The sequence below is a fragment of the Scyliorhinus torazame genome, chromosome 19 (genome assembly GCF_047496885.1).
Source record: "Scyliorhinus torazame isolate Kashiwa2021f chromosome 19, sScyTor2.1, whole genome shotgun sequence".
Classification (NCBI taxonomy): Eukaryota; Metazoa; Chordata; class Chondrichthyes; order Carcharhiniformes; family Scyliorhinidae; genus Scyliorhinus; species Scyliorhinus torazame.
This window is the reverse complement of record NC_092725.1, coordinates 98,728,764-98,747,009: the sequence shown is the minus strand read 5'-3', so window position 1 is coordinate 98,747,009 and position 18,246 is coordinate 98,728,764. Positions and strand designations below refer to the sequence as shown.

General features: G+C 46.7%; 1 protein-coding gene across 3 annotated transcripts in view; it reads left to right on the top strand.

Annotated features, from left to right (window-relative positions):
- Positions 1 to 18,246, top strand: part of cry1b (cryptochrome circadian regulator 1b) — a 125,569-nt gene that overhangs the window by 54,445 nt on the left and 52,878 nt on the right. For all 3 annotated transcript variants that reach the window (XM_072484894.1, XM_072484896.1, XM_072484895.1), the window contains exon 3: positions 14,262 to 14,446. In XM_072484894.1, the coding sequence (XP_072340995.1) occupies positions 14,262 to 14,446 (185 nt within the window). The remainder of the gene's footprint in view (positions 1 to 14,261; positions 14,447 to 18,246) is intronic.

Sequence of the window (18,246 nt, the reverse complement as noted above, 5' to 3'; positions counted from 1 at the left end):
GTTATGCATTTTGGGAGGACGAACAACTCAATGGAATACACAATAAACAGTAGGATGCTTCGAAGTATAGACCAGAGGGAACATGGGTGCTTGTCCATAGATCCCTGAAGGCAGTGGGACAGGGTTTAACTATTTTGGTAGTTCCAACTAATTAAACTAAATTAAGGGAAAAATTAAAAGGAGCTGCTCCTTAAAGGGGCACTGCCGAAACAAAAGCAAAGAGCAACTTAAAAACATCAAATTAAAAGGGCTGATAAAGCATCCCAGGCCCGGTAGGGCCCACCGAGCACAGAAGGTCTTTGTTGTGCCTGTGGACACTGTATGCAGGGACAACCGGCCGTAAAGCAGTGAAAAAGGGCCAGGCAGTTGGGTTGGACTGTGAAAATCCCCTAGTCGCCACACTCAGGCTCCTGTTCTCGTACGTTTTATAGAGCCCAATCAACTAAATAGAAGAACACAAATTAACTGGTGGATAAATTAAAAGGGGTGCTCCCATAGAACAAACAGAGCACAGCCCAAAAGGAATAAAGAGGAAATGGAAACTTAAAAACCATCAAACCAAGATGTGCAAATCGGGATCTATAAAGCAGTCCAACCCGTGCGGTACCCACCGAGCAGGGAAGACGAATGGGGCTGCGGAGGAGGGGTAGACACTCTGGCCGGCTGACTCCCTCGGTCGCCCGCTGCCTGGAGCTATTTATGGCAAGTTTGGCCAGACCCAGGAGTAGGTTCACTAGGGGGTCCTTCTCCTTCCCCGCCCCTCTCCGCACTGGGTGTGGGACAGGTTGATAAGGTGGTTAAGAAGGCATATGAGATACTTGCCTTTATAATAATCTTTATTGTCACAAGTAGGCTTACGTTAACACAGTGCTAACCACTGTACTATGCGTTAGCTGATGCATCGAATATAAGAGAGGTTATGGTGGAGCTGTATAAAACTCTTGTATCTAGTCACAAGTAGGCTTACATTAACACTGCAATGAAGTTAATTTGAAAAGCCCCTAGTCACCACAGTCTGGCACCTGTTTGGGTACACTGAGGGAGAATTCAGAATGTCCAATTCACCTAACAAGCATGTCTTTTGGGACTTGTGGGAGGAAACCGGAACACCTGGAGGAAACCCACGCAGACATGGGGAGAACGTACAGACTCTGTACTGACAGTGACCCAAGCCGGGAATCGAACCGGGTCCCTGGCGCTGTGAAGTAACAACACTAACCACTGTGCTACTGTTAGGCTACAGCTAGAGTACTGTGTGCAGTTCTGGTCACCGCACTATAGGAAGGGTGTGATTGCACTACAGAGGGTGCAGGGGAGATTCACCAAGATAGTAGAAGGGTCAATAACCAGGGGTCATAGATTTAGAATGAGGGGATTTGAGGAAACATTTTCACCCAGAGGGTGATGGGAATCTGGAACTCACTGATTGAAAAGGTTTTGGAGGCGGGACCCCTCACAACATTTAAGAAGTATTTAGATAAGTGCTTGAAATGCCATAGCAAAATGGGATTAGAATAGATCGGTGCTCGATGGCCGGTGCACAAACACAATGCCAAGGAGCCTCTTTCTGTGCTGTAAAACTCCTGACTATGACTCGTTTTCATAGGAAAGATTTTAATATTGAACAATATCTTCCAAAATTTGAAAAACTAGGTTATAGTACATTATCAGCTACAGTACTTAGACGGAGGCTTTGTAAAAGATTTAATTTTACACCTACTCTGAATTAAGTAATTTACATTTCTTGTAAACATTAATGTAATCATGGATCATACAAATGTTCTCTGGACAATTGTTGCAGAGTTCTGATTTGTGCAGTACATTCTTTTGCAAAAATTTGTTACATCACGAGACAAGCATGTTTATGGCAGTTAGATATGGTTTGCGGTAAGGTCAGATCACCCAACGATACAGTGTTCAGCTTTGAGAGAGTTATAATCTGGTGTAAAGCGATCGTTTGAGGGACTACTTTTTGTTGCTTTTCTTAATTTTTTGATTAATGATATCTGGTTTTGTTAAACAGCATGTTGAGAAATTGGCATATGATTATCGATTACATGAAGTTGAGTAAAATATTAAAATATATTCTCCAGGCACAGATTAGCTTTTATATTTGCTGTTCAAATTAATTTGAGTAGGGACTTCCGGCGGCGGCGATGAAGGAGTGAGCCGCACATTCAGTGACTCTCACTCCAGCCAGATTTTGAGACCTGGTTTTCCGACTTTTTGGAACTTTTGAGCTCTAGAAAAGACGGCCACAAAGTTGCTGAGTTAAACGTGCGGAGCTGCATGGAAACAAAAGAGCAGAAAGCAGTGAAAGCAGGAAAATAAAGGGCAGAGGTTGTGGGAGCTGACCCGGGATCAAAGATGGCTGACGTGCGGACCAGACGATCCAAGCAGCGCTGGACAATATGCTGCGGGTCATAAAAGGAAGTTTTGAAGAGATGAAGCGGGAGCAAGTGAACCAAAGACCCCGATGAGGTGATGGGGTTCGCCAAAGATCAGGGACTGGTGCCGAACTGAGGACCCACTGACTCAAGCCAGAGTCTGAGTATTATTGTCTACGTGACTTCTATTTTTCTTGGACTGACTTTCTACTTTATGTTGCTTTGTAGTTTTGTCGCTGCCTTGGGTACAATGGTCGAGGGGGGGACGGGTGCCCCCTACCTCTTTTCTTTTTTCGGTTTGCTTTTTCTTTGTGTTTTTTTTCTCTGGAGCTTCCATCGTAACAGAAATTTGGCCAGGAAGCAATGGGGGTGAACCAGGACAAAAAGGTCAAGGAGCTGGAGCAAGCGGTGGAGGAACAGGCGGACACACAAACGACCGCTGCAATAGAAATAGATGGGTTAAAGGAGCGACAGAGAAGGCTGCTTGACAGACTTGAAGACCTGGAAAACAGAGCCCGCAGACAAAATCTGGGAATTGTTGGCCTCCCGGAGGGGGCCGAAGGAGCGGACGCCACGATGTTTGTGGCAGACCTGTTGCAGCAGCTGTTGGGGGCTAACTCCTTTCCTCGACCGCTGGAGCTGGACGGGGCACACAGGGTGCAGGTGAGGCAGCCGCGACCGGAGGGGTCCCCCCCCGACCAGTGGTGGTCAGGTTTCACAGGTTCACAGATAAGGAGCGGGTCCTTCAGTGGGCAAAGAGCACAAGGAGCTGTACATGGAACAACAATGTCCTGCGCATCTACCAGGACCTGAGTCAGGAGGTGGCCAGGCGATGAGCAGCCTTTAAACGAATTAAGGAGATTTTGTTCAAAAAGCACGTGAAGTTCGGTCTACTCTTTGGGTCACGCACCAGAGCCAGCATTACTACTTTGTGGACCCTGATGAGGCGATGGGGTTCGCCAAGGATCAGGGACTGGTGCCGAACTGAGGACTCACGGACCAAAATCAGAGTCTGAGTATTATTGTTTACGTGACTTCTATTTTTCTTGGACTAACTTCCTATTTTTAGGTTGCTTCACAGGTACTTTGTATTTTTTTCGCTGCCTATGGGTACAATGGGCGAGGGGGGGGGATGGCTGCCCCCTCCCACTTTTTTTTTTCGGTTTGCTTTATCTTTGTGTTTTTTCTTTCTGGAGCTTCCATCGTAACAGAAATTTGGCCAGGAAGCAATGGGAGTTAAAGTTATTTGATGCAGGGGGGGTTACACGGGTACTGTGTTTCTGTGTTTTTCTTTTATTAATGCGCAGAAACGGGCGATTGGTATCATTCAGATGTGTACACAACTGGAATAGCATTACAGCTGGAGCTGACTCGGTTCTTTGTTTGATTGCCCTTTTTTGTTTGATCTTCCTTATCTCAGAGAGACTGCTCGAGCAGGACAGACCGGGGGAATTGGTGTGCATGAGCACGGGGGAACAATGGGCACGAGACAAGTGGGCGCCGGAGAGATGAGTCACCGGGCTAGCGGGAAGCTAGTCAAGGAAGTCAGGTGGGGGGTATCCATACAGCCAGTGTATTGCAGGGGTCGGGTTTCAGAGGGTTGTTGTTGCTGGGGGTGGGGGGAGCTATTCTGCTGACGTGGGAGGGATCTAACTTAGGTAACAGAGAGGAGGTCGGGGATGGGAACTGCCAGGAGGCCAACCGGGAGGGGTGCGGCACATGGGCTGGGGGCGGACCCAAGAAGGGTTATGGTTGACTGGCACGGAGGGGGGCAGGTGCCCCCCAACCAGCCTGATCACCTGGAATGTCAGAGGATTAAACGCGCCAGTCAAGAGGGCGCATGTGTTCGCGCATTTGCGGGCTCTAAAGGCGGATGTAATCATGCTGCAGGAGACACATCTGAAAGTGACTGACTGGACCAGACTAAGGAAGGGCTGGATTAGCCAGGTCTTCCACTCGGGCTTAGACTCTTAAGTCCAGGGGGGTGGCAATCATGATCAATAAATGGGTTCAATTTGAGGCGGAGGGCACAATTGCAGACGGAGGTGGTACATTTCTTATGGTCCGTGGTAGGCTTGAGGGGGTGAGGGTAGTCCTGGTGAATGTATATGCTCCAAATTGGGATGATGCTGACTTCATTAAAATCCCGGGGAAAATCCCGGACTTAGACTCACGCAAGCTGATCATGGGGGGGGGGGATTTCAACACGGTCCTCGATCCCGGACTAGAGCGGTCATGCTTCAGAACGGGTAGGCTCCCAGCGATGGCAAGGGAACTGAGGGGGTTCATGGAGCAGATGGGGGGGGTAGGGGGGTAGACCCATGGAGAGCCAGATGGCCGACGGGAAGGGAATATTTGTTCTACTCGCATGTTCACAAAGTATATTCTAGAATCGATTTCTTCATCATTAGTATGGACTGTGTAGGCGGGGTACTCGGCGATCACCATCTCGGATCATGCCCCATACTGGGTTGACCTGCAGGTCGGCAAAGGGAGTTACCAATGCCCGCAGTGGCGGTTAGACATAGGGTTGCTAGCAGATGAGGGGGGGTGCAAGAGATTGCAGAAGTGCATGCAGAACTACCTGCGGGTTAATGACACAGAGGAAGTCTCAGCAGCGATCCTGTGGGAGGCGCTGGGATGTAAGGGGGGGAGCTGATTTCAATCCGGGCCCACAGAGATAGAATGGACAGACTGGTCAAGGAGATTCACTGGACAGATAGGGAATACGCAGAGGCCCTGAGGGAGGACCTACTTAGAGATAGACGGAGACTGCAGGCCGAGGTGGGAGTGTTGTCCACGAGCAAAGCCGTGGAACAACTTAGAAGGCAGAGGGTGTGGTATATGAGCATGGGGAGAAAGCTAGTAGAATGCTTGCGCAGCAACTCAGGAAGAAGGAGGCGGCCAGAGAAAAAGGCAGGGTAGTTGACGGTATGGGGAACCGAGTGGAGGACCCGTCAGGACTGAACAAGGTGTTTCGGGAGTTTTATCATAGTATTTATTTTTTTAATCATAGAATTTACAGTGCAGAAGGAGGCCATTTGGCCCAGCGAGTCTGCACCGGTTCTTGGAAAGAGCACCCTACCCAAGGTCCTCACCCCACCCAACACTAAGGGCAATTTTGGACACTAAGGGCAATTTAGCATGGCCAATCCACCTAACCTGCACATCTTTGGACTGTGGGAGGAAACCGGAGTTCTATAGCAAGCTCTATTCCTCAGAACCCTCTGAGGAGCCGGAGGAGAAGAAGCGCTTCTTAGACGGACCTTCCCAAAAGTGGGCAGGGGGCTAGTTGACGGACTGGGGGCCCCGATTAGAACTGAGGAAATACTGGGGGGCTTGAAGGCTATGCAGTCTGGTGAATCCCCGGGACCGGATGGATACCCCGTGGAATTCTACAAAAAGTTCTCTGAGATAGTGGGGCCGGTGCTGACTAGGGTATTTAACGAGGCGAGGGACAGAGGGACTCTACCTCCGACGATGTCACAGGTTACCATATCGCTGATGTTAAAACGGGATAAAGACCCGGAAGCGTGTGGGTCATACAGACCAATCTCCCTGATCAACGTCGACGCCAAGCTTCTGGCTAAGGTTTTGGCGCTTAGAATTGAGGACTGTGTCCCGGAGGTGATCAGGGAAGACTAAACAGGGTTTGTTAAAGGCAGACAGCTGGTAGCCAACTTAAGAAGACTACTCAACGTGATCATGATGCCCCTGGAGGGCAGAGAGGTAGAGGCAGTGGTGGCAATGGATGCCGAGAAGACCTTTGACTGGGTGGAGTGGGACTATTTGTGGGAGGTACTCGGACAGTTCGGGTTTGGTGAGGGCTTTGTCGACTGGGTCAGACTATTGTACCAGGCCCCAAAAACTAGCGCAAGGACGAATAGGACAACATCGGACTATTTTAGACTACACCGGGGGACCAGACAGTGATGTCCACTCTCCCCGTTGCTGTTCGCACTGGCTATAGAACCTCTGGCGATTGCCCTGAGAGCTGTGAGGGGGTGGAAGGGAATGATTAGGGGAGGGGTGGAACACAGGGTCTCGCTTTACGCAGACGACCTGCTCTTGTACGTATCGGACCCACTGGCCGAGATGGACAGTATACTGGGAATATTGAGAGAATTTGGCCGGTTTTCAGGGTACAAACTGAGCATGACTAAGAGCGATATGTTTGTAGTACAGGCGAGGGTCCAGGAGAATATGTTGAAGGGGCTGCCATTTAGGTGGGTCGGAGAAAGTTTCCGATACTTGGGGATACAGGTGGCGCGAGACTGGGGCAGGCTGCACAAGCTAAATTTGACTAGAGTGGTGGAACAAATGAAGAGCAAGTTTCGGAGAAGGGATGCACTCCCGCTATCACTTGCGGGGAGAGTGCAGACGGTAAAGATGACAATCCTCCCAAGATTCCTGTTTATTTTTCAGTGCATCCCGATTTTCAACCCGCGGTCCTTCTTCAAAAGGGTCAACAAGATTATTATGGGCTTTGTCTGGGCGGGGAAGTCCCCGCGGGTGAAGAAAGCAATGCTTGAGAGGAACCGTAGTGAGGGGGGGCTGGCGCTGCCGAACCTTAGCAATTACTACTGGGCGGCCAACATAGCCATGGTAAGGAGTTGGATGGTGGGTACGGAGTCTTTTTGGGGGCGAGTGGAGGCGGCTTCGTGCAGGGGCACCAGTTTGGCAGCCCTGGTCACGGCTCCCCTCCGCTCCCGCCGTCCAGGTACTCCGCCAGCCTGGTAGTGGTGGCAGCCTTGCAGATCTGGGGCCAGTGGAGGAAACATGTAGGGGAGGTGGGAGCATCGGTCTGGTCTCCATTATGCGACAACCACCGATTCACCCCCGGGAGCATGGACGGTGGATTCCGAGCATGGCGGCAGGCGGGGGTGGGGAGGATGGGCGATATGTTCTTTGTGGGGGGGGGGGGGGGGGGGGGGGGGGGGGGGAGCTTCGCGAGCATGAGGGCCTTGGAGGAGAAATTCAGACTAATAAGGGGGAATGACATTAGGTACTTGCAAGTGCGTGACTTCATACGCAGACAGGTCCCATCCTTCCCACGCCTCCCACCAAATGGGATCCAGGATAGAGTAGTTTCCAGGGGAGATGTAGGAGAGGAGAAAGTCTCGGATATTTACCAAGAACCCATGAAAAGGGAGGAGTCCCAGACAGGGGAACTGAAGCTCAAGTGGGAGGAGGAGCTCGGCGAGGAGATGGAGGACAGGGTAAGGGCGGAAGCCCAGAGTAGGTTAAATTCAACTGCAACATGTGCTAGGCTCAGCCTGATTCAGTTCAAGGTCGTCCACCGGGCCACATGACGGCGGCCCGGATGAGCAAACCTTTTGGGGTGGAAGACAAGTGTGCTAGATGCGCGTGGGGACCAGCGAATCACGTCCACATCTTTTGGGCATGTCCAAAACTTAGGAGATACTGGGAGGGATTTGCGGACATCATGTCCCAGGTACTAAAAACTAGGGTGATGAGTCCAGTAGTGGCAATTTTTGGGGTCTCGGAAGACCTGGGGGTTCAGGAGGAGAATGAGGCCGACGTCTTGTCCTTTGCTTCCCTGGTAGCCCGGCAACGCATACTGCTGGCATGGAGGGACTCAAAGCCCCCGAAGACCGAAGAATGGCTCTCGGACATGTCGAGCTTTCTTGGTCTGGAAAAAATTAAGTTCGCCTTGAGAGGATCTTTGTCAGGGTTCGCCCGAAGGTGGCAACCATTCATTGACTTCTTCGCGGGAATTAAACATTCAGCGGGTGGATGGGGGATGGGGGAGGGGGGGTAGATTAGAGTAGTATAGGGGGTTAAATAGACGGGTACTGTTTATGAGAGAGGACTGGTTATTTGCACTATGTTTTTGTTGATATTTGCACATTACTGTACACGGTAACTGTTTACAATGCCAAAAATACCTCAATAAAATTGTTTATTGAAAAAAAATTAATTTGAGTAGTTTATTCCTTTATTTCTGGTTTCCAAATGCCTTTAGAAATAACAGATGCCTGGGAGCCTGGATAAATGGAATAATTTGTTCAGAAACCTGCAAATGTTTCACCATGATCAGATACTAGCAGGTGTAAGTAGCAGCCTGGAAATTTAGAGTACCCAATTATTAATTTTCCCAATTTAAGGGGCAATTTAGCGTGGCCAATCCACCTAACCTACACATCTTTCGGTTGTGGGGATGAAACCCACGCAGACACGGGGAGAATGTCCTTTGCACAATGACCCAGGGCCGAGATTCGAACCTGGGTCTTCAGCACCGTAGGCTGCAGTGCTAACCAGTGTGCCACATGCCGCCCTACCTGGAAAGATTGTTATTGCCTATTTTCCCAACTCCTATAAATTTCTACTCTGGCTCTGTCAACATGAAGGATCACATGTGAATCGTGGATGCAATCCATAGTCCATTGGTATCTGTTAAACTAACAATTCTTGTTTATTGAAATCTGCTCTAGGAATGGAAAATTTCCCGTCTTACCTTTTGAATATGACTCTGAGCCCTTTAGCAAGGAGCGAGATGTGGCTATCAAGAAGTTGGCCATTGAGGCAGGGGTTGAAGTGATTGTACAGATTTCACACACTTTGTTCGATTTAGACATGTATGTTTTTTGGCGTGTCAGAAAGTTTTTAGGAAGGTTCTGTTCATGTCAACCAACTTTGTGCAACAAACCTTTTTTTGGGGGGGGGGGGGGGGGGGAAGAGTCAGCATAAAAAGACCTCTTGAGTATGAGAGCATACTCACTTATTGCCCTTGTCACCAGTGTTCAGAAGCTGTCAGTAAAAACGATAATTAATTATGTATTTTGTTGAAAGGGTCAAAAAGTTAACATTTAAAGATGACAATAGAATGTTTGATTGTAAATACTCAGTACCACTTATTTTGAAGCTGTGCTGAAGAATGTACTTGCATTCTTGCTCCATTTTGTTATTGTAATTCCTTTGCGGGCATTCCAATGCTTTGAGATATAACCAGTTCGTACATCGCATTAACCTTGTATTATTAGAATTATTTTTAAAAAATATGTTTATTACATTTTCAGAAACAAAATCATACAAAACAAATAACCAAAGTTACACAATCAAAGAATGAGACTAACGAACAAAAGTACCACAAAACGAACCACAAAAAACTAAACTGAACCATCTACCAGCTGACGGTGACTAGCTCCTTAAAAAGGAAATGAATAGCTGTCATCTTTGGTAGAACCCTTCTACCAACCCTCTAATGCTGTATTCAATCATCTCCAAATGTAAGAAAGATATGAGGTCACCCAACCAAGCCGAAGCACTGGGCAGAATAGGGTTCCTCCACCCAAGCAGAATCTGTCTCCGGGCTATTATCGAGGCAAAGGTGAGGGCATCCACCTTCACCCCTGTCAGAAGCACCTGCAAGCCTGATAGCCCCAAAATTGCCACCAGCAGACATGGATACAACCAACATTGAGCATTTCAGAACTGGTGTTGAAGAAAGAGGCCAAAAGCTTGCCAACTTGGGACAAAACTAAAACAGATGTGTGTGTGGTTAGCCGTCCCCTGAGAGCAACGCTCACACTTGTCTTCCACCCCAGAGAAAAATTTGCTCAACCTCGCTTTCGTCAGATGCGTCCTATACACCACCTTGATTTGAATCCGACTTAGCCGAGCACATGAAGATGTGTTGACCCTGTGAAGGGCCTCACTCCATACCTCATCATCGAGAATGGGACGCAACTCACCCTCCCATTTCACCCTCACATCACTCAAAGGAGCTGACTCCGCTGAGAGGATATGTCTGTATATGCCCGAAAGACCCGGCCAAAGTCATAATCCTCTTCAACAGGGAAGGGGGTGGCACCAAGGGAAAGGACGGAAAAGCCTTACGCGAAAAATCAGAAATCTGAAAGTATCTGAAAAGACTGGAACCAGGCAGCTGGAATTTCTCCGTCAGCTCCTTAAAACTTACAAACCTCCCCTCCACAAACAGGTCTCCAAACATTCCCCTCCCATGACTTCGACGTTGAGTCCAAACCCGCTGGTAGAAAAAGGTGATTATTGCAGATGGGGGCAAGAAAAGAACCCAAAGAGAAAATGCCGCAAAATCTCAGCAGGTCTGGCAGCATCTGTAGGGAGAGAAAAGAGCTAACGTTTCGAGCCCAGATGACCCTTTGTCAAAGCTAAAAGACAGAAAAAGTGGGAAATATTTATACTGTGGAGTGAGAATGAAAGATGAGTCATAGCCACAGAAACCCAGGGAAATGGGGTGCTAAAACCACACAAACCAAGGGGAAAGAGTGCTAATGGCAGTCCCTAGAGATAACAAATGGTGTGAAAGACCAAACAGCAGAGAAACTAACATCAGAGGGTAAACTGTGACAGATTAGATGTGGGGGAGGGGAAGGGGAAGCAAAGGGGAGAAAGGGTAAGGAAAGGTGGATAAGATCGGGGGGGGGGGGGGGTAAATATATATAAAGAAAGAAAGAAATGGTAAAAGACAGTTGAAATGAAATGGGCTGAAAACAAATGGGCCGAGATGGGATAGAGCTAATCATCTGAAGTTGTTGAATTCGATGTTGAGACCGGAAGGCTGTAGTGTGCCTAACCGGAAGATGAGATTGTGTTCCTCCAGTTTGCACTGAGCTTCACTGGAACATTGCAGCAGACTAAGGACAGACATGTGGGCATGGGAGCAGGGTCTTATGTTAAAATGCACAGATCGAAGGCGCTCAGCAAAGCGATCACCCAGTCGATGTTTGGTCTCTCCGATATAGAGGAGACCACATTGGGAGCAGAAAATGCAGTAGGCCAGATCTGCCAAATCAACAACGTGTGGGGCATTGCCTGAAATCACTATCGCTGAGTAACCAGCCACCACCACAAAAGGGAGGAGAGACCTATCCACCACAAAAAAAATCAATCTGCAAGTATAGCTGATGAGCATGTAAAAAGAAAAATGTTTATCACGGTGCAAAAAAACAAGCAACCCCCTCCCCCCTCTAATTTGTTCCATGAAAAGCAGCAAAGCTCTGGCCACCCCTGATGGAGTCAGAGATTTGGGTTTGGACCAATCCAGATTAGGGTTCGGAACACAATTTAAGTCCCCACCCAAAATAAGGTGATGCGAATCCAAATCGGGGAGGGAGGACAGTAAATTATTGCTAAAATTCGTATTGTCCCAGTTTGGAGCATAGAACAACCTGAGTGCCTGCCAAAGAGCCACTTGTCTGCCATTGGGGCCGGCCAGGGCCTTAGCAGCAGAAAACTGAAACCTTTTATTAATTAATATTGCCGCATCCCGGGCCCTACCATTAAAGCCTGAAAGAAAGACTTGTCCCACCAACCCTTCTGCAGCCTTGTCTGGACCCACAAATGAGTTTCCTTCAGAAACACCACGTCGGAATTCAAACTCTTAAGATGAGCAAATACTATCAACTTTTTCACTGGGCCATTCACCCCCCCCCCCCCCACCGCCCTAACATTCCAGGTGACCAAACAAATTGGGGCCCTCCCCTGCCCCCTCAATCTGGAGTCAGCTATTTCCTATTTCCACCAGAGAGATTATCCAACAGGTACATAAAAGGTACAGTAACCAGGCCCACCCAAGATGGCTGCCAAACCAAATCCATTTTGTTACTGTAATTCCTTTGCGGGCTTTCATGGGACAATATATGCATACAGAACCGCAGCAAGGCGAACATAAACAACTAAAATCTACTTCTAACAAACCTAAACAAAACAAGAACCTTAAGCTCAAAAACTACTGTAATGAACTGCAGTCAACCCTTCAACTCCACTCCCATTAGCTAACTCTGCGGTTAGCAGGGCGGTTCCCAACTAGAGTGAAGACAAATGGTTACAAACAACAAAATATTAAAACCACATAAACCATTGCACACCATCAGGGAGCTATGTATTTTCATAACAATCAGAACAGAACCCACATAAATCTAAACTCCAAACCTAAGCCCAAACTGTAAAACCTCAGCCCAACAAGAACAAGAAAACACAAAAATAAACATGAACCCCCACAATTCAACATGCCAGTCCCCAATATCCATAAAATCCCAACCCATGTTTCTTTACAAATGAGTCCGCCTCTCCTGGCACATCAGATGAATAGTCCTCTCCCTTAAAGGTCACTCTTAACCGCACTGGATATACCACCCAAAATCGGAATCCACTTTTGTACAGGGCGGCCTTGACTTTGTTGAATGCAGCCCTTTTCTTCACCAGCTTTGCTCCCATGTCTTGGTAAAACCTGATGGCGTGGTCTTCCCATTTGAAGTCATGATGCTCCCTCGCCCATTTCAGAGCCCTCTTTTTCTCTTTGAAGCTATGAAACTTCACTGTTACCACATGCCGTGGATACTCAGGACAAGGCCTCTGCCGGAGTGTACAGTGGGCTCAGTCCAACTCAGGAGGGGATGTGAATCGCCCCCTCCCCCACGACTATCTTATTGAACATCTCTGCAAAGTAGTCCGTGGGCGGTGGGCCTTCAAACCCCTCTGGCAGCCCCACAATTCAATGGTTCCCCTGGACTGATTCTCTAAACATTCATTCTTTTGTGATTTATTCGCTCTGGCCATTAGAGAGGCAATCTGATCACTGACTCGAAAGGGCCACTTCCATGTCTTTTATCATGGGCTTTCATGATTTTGGTGGTCTCCTCCAAAGCCATGCTGATGGAAGCCAAGGCCTGCTCCATCGATTTGCGGAGGTCCTCTAACACAACCTGCCAGTGTTGTTGAATCTTTTTGCCAAGGTACTTGAAAGCACCTTGGCCATTAGTGAAGTGGCCCAGAGTCTGCCATCATCTTTTCTGCCGATTGAGCTCTGAGAGCCCTCTAATTCCGCCACCAAATGTTTATTGTCTGCCTTTCTTCCCTTGGTGTTTCTGGGCATTTCACCATATAAGATTCTTATCCCATTAATTCTGTTGGTTTTCAAAAGAAAATGTCCCCTTAATCTAAGAGAAAAGGACAAAAAGTGCAGTATTTTAGCGGGAGCCACCTCATGCACGTCTTTCCCCTACGTAACGCCACTGGAAGTCCCACTGTTTTTAGAATCTTTATACCAGCATTAAATAGCATTTGGGTATGAATCATTTTATCAAGTTTATTTTTAAAGAATAATGTCATGAACTTGTAATATGTGGTTGCTGACACTAGATGTTGCTGGAGGATGTATATTCTTCACTTGCTGTTTCCAGTGCAAAGCAGTAGTACCAATATAGACTTGGCTTTGACTTTGTTACATTTTAGAAACTAGTTTGAGTAGCTCCTTTTCACTTTAGAAAATAGCAATTACGTTCCCAATTAACTACACTCATTTACTAATTACACTAAACCCTATTGTCAGTGTTTAGCAGACTCCTCTAGTCCCAAAAGTATGGTACATGAATCAAGTAGTATGCAGGTACAGCAAATAATTGGGAAGGCAAATGTTGATGTCTATTGTAAGAGGAATGGAATATAAATGTGGGGATTGGTGAGACCAAATCTAGAGTACTGTGTACAGTTTTGTTCATCTTACTTAAGAAAGGGCATTATTGCATTAGAAACAGTTTAGAGAAGGTCCACCTGATTCCTGAGATGGAGGATGGGGGGGGGGGGGAGCGAGAAGCGAGAAAGGAATGTGTTGAGATCACAATTAGATCAGCAATCATCTTATCAAATTGTGGAGCAGGCTCAAGTTGCCAAATTTGTATGTTTGTATTATGCTTTTAAACTTCCTAGTTAGTGTTTCATAGCAGAAGTTGATCTGAATTGCCTTTTCATTAAAAGCTGATGTGGTTCAATTAGTTTCTATGCTTAACCTGAATTGGAATATGGTCCAAGCAATTGGGTTAATTTAGATCTATCATGGCCTTGTCTCATCAAATTGGTTTCTTTTAATAGGATCATAGATCGCAACGGTGGTCAGCCACCTCTAACTTACAAACATTTCCAGACACTTGTAAGCCGAATGGAATCTATAGAAATGCCTGTGGGAACAATGACTGCGGAGACCATGGGAAAATGTATAACACCTGTCCTTGATGACCATGATGACAAGTATGGAGTCCCAACACTGGAAGAATTAGGTATGAAGTCGTCGTCCCCCACCCCCCGAATTTGGTACTGCTCTTACCTGTCGCAGCTCCAGGGTCCCTGGTTCAATTCCTGGCTTGGGTCACTGTCTGTGCAGAATCTGCATGTTCTCCCTGTGTTTGTGCAATTTTGTTAATGCTGTGGGTTTGCCAAGATATTGATCTTCTGTAGCCATGCACGTGAGCTGTCCAGAGATCCACTTTTGGCTGATTGTTAGAAAGCATGTTGTACTGATACTGCAAAACCTATTCTGCATCTTTTCCCACAATAGTGTCTGAGCTGGGGTTGAAGGGGGAACCATGGTGCAGTAGAGAATAGAGCTTATACCACATTGCGTCCTGCACTCATATAGTCATTCTTTCTAACCCCTACCTCCTGATATAGTGCACCATTCTTTGATGAAAGAAACAGACAGACTTTCCAGTTTACATGCCAAAACAACGAGTCCTGCTTGAGTAGGTGTATATGTGGTAGTCACCACTAACTGTATATTAGATGTAGTAACTGTATATTAGAGGTAGTACGGCAAGGCTCCTGTACTAGAGGTACAGGAGTAAATCCCTGCCTTCTGGCTCCGCCCAGTAGGCGGCGTATAAATGTGTGTGCTCGCCGGAGCTGCTCCCATTCTGGTAGCAGCTGCAGGAGGCCACACATCTCTGCTCAATAAAGCCTTGATTATTCTCTACTCTCGTCTTTGTAATAATTGATAGTGCATCAGTATATATTGTAGATTCTGATTTTCCCAATCATGTTGAAAAGTATACATTTTTTGCTGTAAAAAAAATATCCTATTTAGATCTGAAAGATTCAACAACAATTACATTTATTTCACACTTTTAGTGTAATAAATCATCCCAAGGTCCTTTACAGAGGAGTTAGCAAACATAATTTGACACCTAATTCAGATTAATTTGCACCTTGTTCTGCACAAGTCTTGCTTTCAGGTGTGAGATCTGAATATATTGTCCCAAGAACCGAGAATAGTTTAATCACTGGACCAAGCTGAAGTTCACTAATATCCTTTAGGGAAGGAATTTGAGGATTTTCAAAATTTGCGGATAATAAGAAACTTTGAAGTATTGTGAACCATAATGAGAGGAAAAGTGACATGAAATTTAATGCAGAGAATTGTGGAGGGGGATAAATTTTGGTAGATGAACGCAGAGAGACAAAATAATGGGTACAATCATAAATGGGATGCAGGAGCAGAGGGAGTTCATAGGTGCATAAATCATTAAAGTAACAGACGAGAGACTGGTTAATAAAGCATACAGCATTCTGGGCTTTATCAATAAGGCATAAAGCACAAAAACATGGAAGTTACGTTAAAAGGTGCGGAATCAGTTTGAGTATTGTGTGCAGTTATGCACGGTAGCACAGTGGTTAGCATGGTTGTTTCACGCTCCAGGGAACCAGGTTCGATTCCTGGCTTGGATCACTGTCTGCAGAATCTGCACATTCTCCCTGTGTCTGAGCAGGTTTCCTCCTGGTGTTCCAGTTTCCTCCCACAAGTCCTGAAAGACGTGCTGTTGGGTAATTTGGACATTCTGAATTCTCCCTCAGTGTATCCGAACAGGCGCCGGAATGTGGCAACTGGGGGCTTTTCATAGTAACTTCATTGTAGTGTTAATGTAAGCCTACTTGTGACAATAAAGATGATTATTATATATTTGTTAAATGCCTTGAATAAAAATATATATATTTTAAATTGGCCAGGGAAACCTCCTCTGATTATTCCCCCACCTCCCGTCCTCAACTGATGTATCAGTATTCCTTCCTCCATGTTGAACACCACTTGTGAGAAGCACTGAGAATAGCAAAGGCACAGAATGTACTGTGGTTGTTTGGTGTCTTTCACCTCTGGAGATCTTTGCACCACAGTCTCCAGCCTTATAGTGAAGTAATCCTGAACACCCTGCTTCTATTTCCTTCCAAGTTCCACAAACAGATGGTCTTGGTAGACCCATTGTTTCAGCCTGCTCCTGCACCACTGAACTGATTTCTTCTAATCTCAATTCTACTTTATTCTTCCCAACTACTTTGTGACTCTTGCAGTGCCTTCTGTCACTTTAACAATTTCTACTTTCCTGGGTCTCCTTTTCACTAATGGGAGGAAGAAATTCCATGAACATTCCCATCCTCCACGATGGGGAACTCTTGCAAAAGGCAAGGTTGAAGTGTTTACAAATAGCTTCAGCCAAAAGTGCCAAACGAATGATCCATCTTGGCCTCCACCTGAGATCCCCAACATTACAGATGCCGGTCTTCAGCCACTTTGATTCACTACACGTGATATCAAGAATTGGCTGAAGGCACTGGAGACAGCTACGTCTGTGGACTCTGACAACATCCTGGCTATAGAGCTGAAAACCTGTGCTTCACATTAGCTATGCATCTAGTCAAGCTGTTCCAATACAGCTACAGCATTGGCATTTACCCAACAGTGTGGAAAATCATCTAGAGGATGTCCTGTCCACAAAAAGAAGGATAAGCTCAACCTGGCCAATTGCCACCCCATCAGTAACCTCTCAATCATCAGCAAAGTGTCATTGACAGTGCTACCAAGCACCACTTACTCAGCAATATTCTGCTTACCCGTGCTCAGTTTGGATTCTACCACGATGAATTGCCTCCAGACCTCATTGGGACCTTGGTCATGGGACATGGACAAAAAGTTGAATTCCAGTGGTGGGATGAGAGTCACTGCCCTTGATACCAAGGCACAAGTGGGGATGAGAACAAAGAACAAAGAAATGTACAGCACAGTAACAGGTCCTTCAGCCCTCCAAGCCCGTGCCGACCATGCTGCCCGACTAAACTACAATCTTCTACACTTCCTGGGTCCGTATCTCTCTATTCCCATCCTATTCATGCATTTGTCAAGATGCCCCTTAAATGTCACTATCGTCCCTGCTTCCACCACCTCCTCCGGTAGCGAGTTCCAGGCACCCACTACCCTCTGTGTAAAAAAAAAAACACTTGCCTCGTACATCTACTCTAAACCTTGCCCCTCTCACCTTAAACCTATGCCCCCTAGTAATTGACTCCTCTACCCTGGGGAAAAGCCTCTGACTATCCACTCTGTCTATGCCCCTCATAATTTTGTAGACCTCTATCAGGACGCCCCTCAACCTCCGTCGTTCCAGTGAGAACAAACCGAGTTTATTCAACCGCTCCTCATAGCTAATGCCCTCCATACCAGGCAACATTCTGGTAAATCTCTTCTGCACCCTCTCTAAAGCCTCCACATCCTTCTGGTAGTGTGGCGACCAGAATTGAACACTATACTCCAAATGTGGCCTAACTAAGGTTCGATACAGCTGCAACATGACTTGCCAATTCTTATACTCAATGCCCCGGCCAATGAAGGCAAGCATGCCGTATGCCTTCTTGACTACCTTCTCCACCTGTGTTGCCCCTTTCAGTGACCTGTGGACCTGTACACCTAGATCTCTCTGACTTTCAATAATCTTGAGGGTTCTACCATTCACTGAATATTCCCTACCTGCATTAGACCTTCTAAAATGCATTACCTCACATTTGTCCGGATTAAACTCCATCTGCCATCTCTCCGCCCAAGTCTCCAAACAATCTAAATCCTGCTGTATCCTCTGACAGTCCTCATCGCTATCCGCAATTCCACTAACCTTTGTGTCGTCTGCAAACTTACTAATCAGACCAGTTACATTTTCCACCAAATCATTTATATATACTACAAAGAGCAAAGGTCCCAGCACTGATCCCTGTGGAACACCACTGGTCACAGCCCTCCAATTAGAAAAGCATCCTTCCA